General features: G+C 36.5%; 1 protein-coding gene across 3 annotated transcripts in view; it reads left to right on the top strand.

The window, feature by feature from the left end:
* Window positions 1-3,926, top strand: part of LOC112152012 (zinc finger protein 706) — a 5,440-nt gene extending 1,514 nt beyond the window's left edge. Inside the window, exons 2-4 of one of the 3 annotated variants that reach the window (XR_004949380.1) lie at window positions 655-803; window positions 3,245-3,416; window positions 3,529-3,926. Coding sequence is in view for 2 of the 3 variants with exons in the window: in XM_036216070.1 (XP_036071963.1) it covers window positions 669-803; window positions 3,245-3,340 (231 nt within the window). In the remaining variant the exon portion in view is untranslated. Of the gene's footprint in view, window positions 1-654; window positions 804-3,244; window positions 3,505-3,528 lie in introns of those variants that run through there. The other 2 variants (XM_036216070.1, XM_024281217.2) reach the window with 2 other exon arrangements.
* Window positions 3,927-4,070: the final 144 nt, after the last annotated feature.

Here is a 4,070-nt window from a genome sequence, read left to right as displayed (position 1 = left end):
AAACAAACACAAAATATAATCGATATAAATAAAGTTTAGCATGAAATACAACAGAGGTTTATACTGAATAAATCCCTGTTTTGACAGTAAAATCTGACCAACACTAGAGGCTCTCAGCCCGCATCTGTTTGCTCAGCTGTTGGACAGGACAAGTTAAAAAAGAAAGAAAAAAAGAAAAAAGCGCAAGATAACATCAAACTATTAATAACAATAAAATAAAATGATCTAGCGGGCCGGATCCGCCCCCCTGGGCCTTGACTTTGACACGTTCTGTAAATGAATCCTTGCTCTGTTTATCTGAACTTGAACAACCACTGACCCAGTACCATCATTACGGAGGTAGTAACTTCGGTATTTGTAGAATCTCAAAGTGTTTTGGGGACATTTAGTTCATTTAACCTGACTGGTTCCCCTACTTCTGAGAGGTGTCCCAGCCCTAAACAGTTTCACCTCCACCACAGCTGTGAGATATGTAAATATTCAGAGTTAATTTACTCCAAACTTGAGATGATGTGAGTCATATATGTGATTTAAGGAGAGAGCTCGATTCCTTGTAGAAACTGTCCAGAGTTCCCTGTCATAGCTCATCCCATTCATGGCTGGATAACATCTTTGTGGTGATTTTCTGATGAGATTCCTGTCTCATTTTTTCAGGTGTAACGGCAGAAATGGCCCGGGGGCACCAGAAGTTTCAGTCCCAGCAGAAAAACGCCAAAAAGCAGGCAGAGATTAAGAAGGCCAAAGGACATGACCAGAAAGCAGCAGCGAAGGCTGCTTTGGTATACACCTGCGCTGTGTGCCGGGTATGTTAGCAGAACCCTTGGAGAGCAGGGGAGGGGTTGCAGCATGGTCAGGGCTTAGTATCACCACCATGATAAACCTGAGCTTGTAATTATGTTTAATTTCTGATTCTACTTTGTTCAATCATATTAATTTCATTGGTTTATTTGCCATATTTTCATTCAAGTTAATTTGTGTATATTTATAATGCTAACATACCTTGAAATTAAAGTTAACAGCCAATAGAAAAGCATTTTTTTTTCTCCATAATTTGCGCATGATGAATCGTTGTGTCAATGCTAATTATTCTGGCCCTGGTTAAGATTTAACTGTAAATCACGTTACTCCTTTTATCTACCTAATATCATCAGCATGTAAACCATGCAGTTTGTACTTATTAAAGGATTTATTGAGCTGATGGTTATCAATCCAATCCTTTATTATTTAACAAAAACAGAAAACGAATCAGATTTTAATCTCAAACACGACTAAACAAAATAAGGTGTTCTATATGAGAGCAGGTTTTAGTTCCTTTAAGACCCACTCCAACTGTATTTGTATCTGTTGTAAAATTTTTCCCAATGGTCTTTTAATAATGATTATACCATTTTTAGTCAAAATCAAGTAGCGTTTAATGTTTTTTTTGACATATTTTCTAGGGCTGGGATAATAAAATAGATTAATCGATTTGAAACGATTTAAGCTTAGTAGATCAATAATCGATTAAAAAATATAAAAAATATAAATTGATTTAGCACACAAAGCTAAAGTCCGCTAGCTTGATGCTAATGTTTAATGGAATTATCCATAGGACATCTAATGCTAACACTAACGTAAACATACATTCTGACTAAATGAACATCTTTATAAACTCACAGGCATGAATTTTTAAACTCTTAAGGACATTTTTTTTTAAAGTAACTATTTGTGGTCTAAAACGCAGTTTTTTCCTCATACTTTCTTCTTCTGGAAAAAGATGTAATTCTACAGCGTGATCTCCACCTAGTGGTCAAACTGAAACATCCTCCAGGAGAAGCAGAACAATGTTTCCAATGTTAATGATCTGAACATTTTAGTTAGAACTTCTCCTTTAGAGAATCCATGTAACACTGGATGATATTAACAATCTCATTATTTCACTGATACGTTTATGTGAACTGGATCAGATTAAAATAAATATATTCAAAACATATAGTAGATTATTAATGTATTTCTAAACAAATGTGTTTAAATGTGTAAACTCAAAGTTGAATTGAATAGAAGAATCTAAAGAGTTAAAAAAAATCTTAATTGAATCTATTCTGGAAACTATAATCAATACCCAACCCTAATATTTTCTGCAGAGTGGCTGGAGTTCATCAGAAATCCGTCTGCGAGTTGTGAGTGAGACTGTTGGCGTGATGTAAGCCTCCACTTATTTCCCATCATGCCTTTGTTTACACTTTTCCTCTAGCTGACAGCCACTCACAGCCCCAACCTAACTGTAGCAGTTCAACAAAAACTGTAAGCAATATCAGAGATGTGTAGTCGTACAGTTTTGATCCTGATTCCAGCTCAGATGAAGAAAATGAAGATGTTAATGGATCTAGTTGTGTGCAAGTGGATGTATCAGAATGGAGTGGAGCTGGGAGATGTTGGCCCATTTCAATTGCTGAGAGCTGGTTTTTATCTGCTCCTGATCCATCAGGATTAAAATAATACTCAGAAACGCACTTTTAGTCTTAAATTATTTTAAATATGTCATAAGAAAATGCTACAAGAACATGTTAAAAACACCAAACATTTCTTTTGGAGTGGGTCTTTAAAACAAAATGAAATAATGTTGAAGCTTAGACGCTAAAAAAGCATAATGTTTCATTAGTCAATACAGGCACAAACATTTGTTTTAAACAGAAAATCGTTTGCTTTAAGTTTATCATGTACATCAACTGTAAACATTTGAGGACTTGGAGGAAATTGGATGAAAACAAAGTTTGAGTCACCTTTACATTGTTGGGATTTTAAGTATTTTAATTCAAAATAAAATAAACTGAAAAAAAACTGAAACTGAAAAGTAATGCTTGGTGGTGACACCATTGAGCAAATGTAAGTACAGTGTTCCCTCATTCACTGTGGAATAGAGCTGCCACGATTAGTCGACTAATCGACTATTAAAATAGTCAATTTAATAGTCGATTAGTCGTTATATGGAGTCAGAGTGTAGTGAAATTGGCAATGTAGGATTAGACTGATTAAAAAAAAAACATTCGAAATTGTACTGAAGCTAATCTGTGAAGCAGTAGGACCCCAAAAGGTGAAGTGCAGTACAACAAGGGAACACTGTCCTCATGTTGTGAACACGATCCGCTCCGTGGTTGTTCATGTCAGGATCTTGTTCTTATACAGTTGGCTGTTTGCTGTGATAAGGTTACCAGCACAAACCTTGTTTCATTTTCTAATTATTCTTTTTCCTCTCTTAATTTAGACCCAAATGCCAGACCCGAAAACCTTCAAGCAGCACTTTGAAAGCAAGCATCCGAAGTCTCCTCTGCCGCCAGAGCTAGCAGGCGTGGAGGCGTGACGGGTCCACCGCTCTCCCTGTGAGGAAGTTGACGCTAATTCAGGTTACTGTGGTTGCTGATGTTTAGTATCTCCAGGTGACTAATTAACCTGTGTGGGGTTTTTCTGGCATGGTACTCACCTACCTGTGGAATTCTGTTAAATTAAAACAGTTTAATTATTTCATTTGTTTTTGCCCTCGATCCCCAGAATATGAAGGACTGAAGACCACCACCCTGCCCTCTTGCACAATACTCTACTATTGGGTGGTTGCAGTATTTTTAGAGTTTGATCATTCCGAGCATTTAAGTGTACATTTCAAATCTGCCCCCCTACAGAAAAAAACTTTAGAGATAGCAGACGCTGAGTCTAAAAATGAATCTCTGAAAGAGGAAGTGATTCAGATCCAGAGTTCTGGATGTTGAGCAGTACTTTATTAGGCGGGTTTGACCCAATGATTTGAACAGAATGACTGAATCTCAATAGGGCTGCCACGATTAGTCCACGATTAGTCGACTAATCGACTATTAAAATTGTCGACGATCAATTTAATAGTCGATTAGTCATTAATTTATACTATATGGAGTCGGAGTGTGGTAAAGTTGAAAGTTATAATGATACTCTGCTAGCTTTTTGGACTGTTTTGGCATTTTAAAATTTCAGCTACATGCTAGCTGTTTTGACTAATTTAGGATTTTTTCATTTTTTTTAGGCTAATTTGGAGTTCAGCTAACATTTCAGCTGCATGCTAG

Source organism: Oryzias melastigma, linkage group LG16 (assembly GCF_002922805.2).
Source record: "Oryzias melastigma strain HK-1 linkage group LG16, ASM292280v2, whole genome shotgun sequence".
NCBI classification, from domain to species: Eukaryota; Metazoa; Chordata; class Actinopteri; order Beloniformes; family Adrianichthyidae; genus Oryzias; species Oryzias melastigma.
The sequence above is the reverse complement of the archived record's forward strand: the minus strand, read 5'-3'. Positions and strand labels throughout refer to the sequence as shown.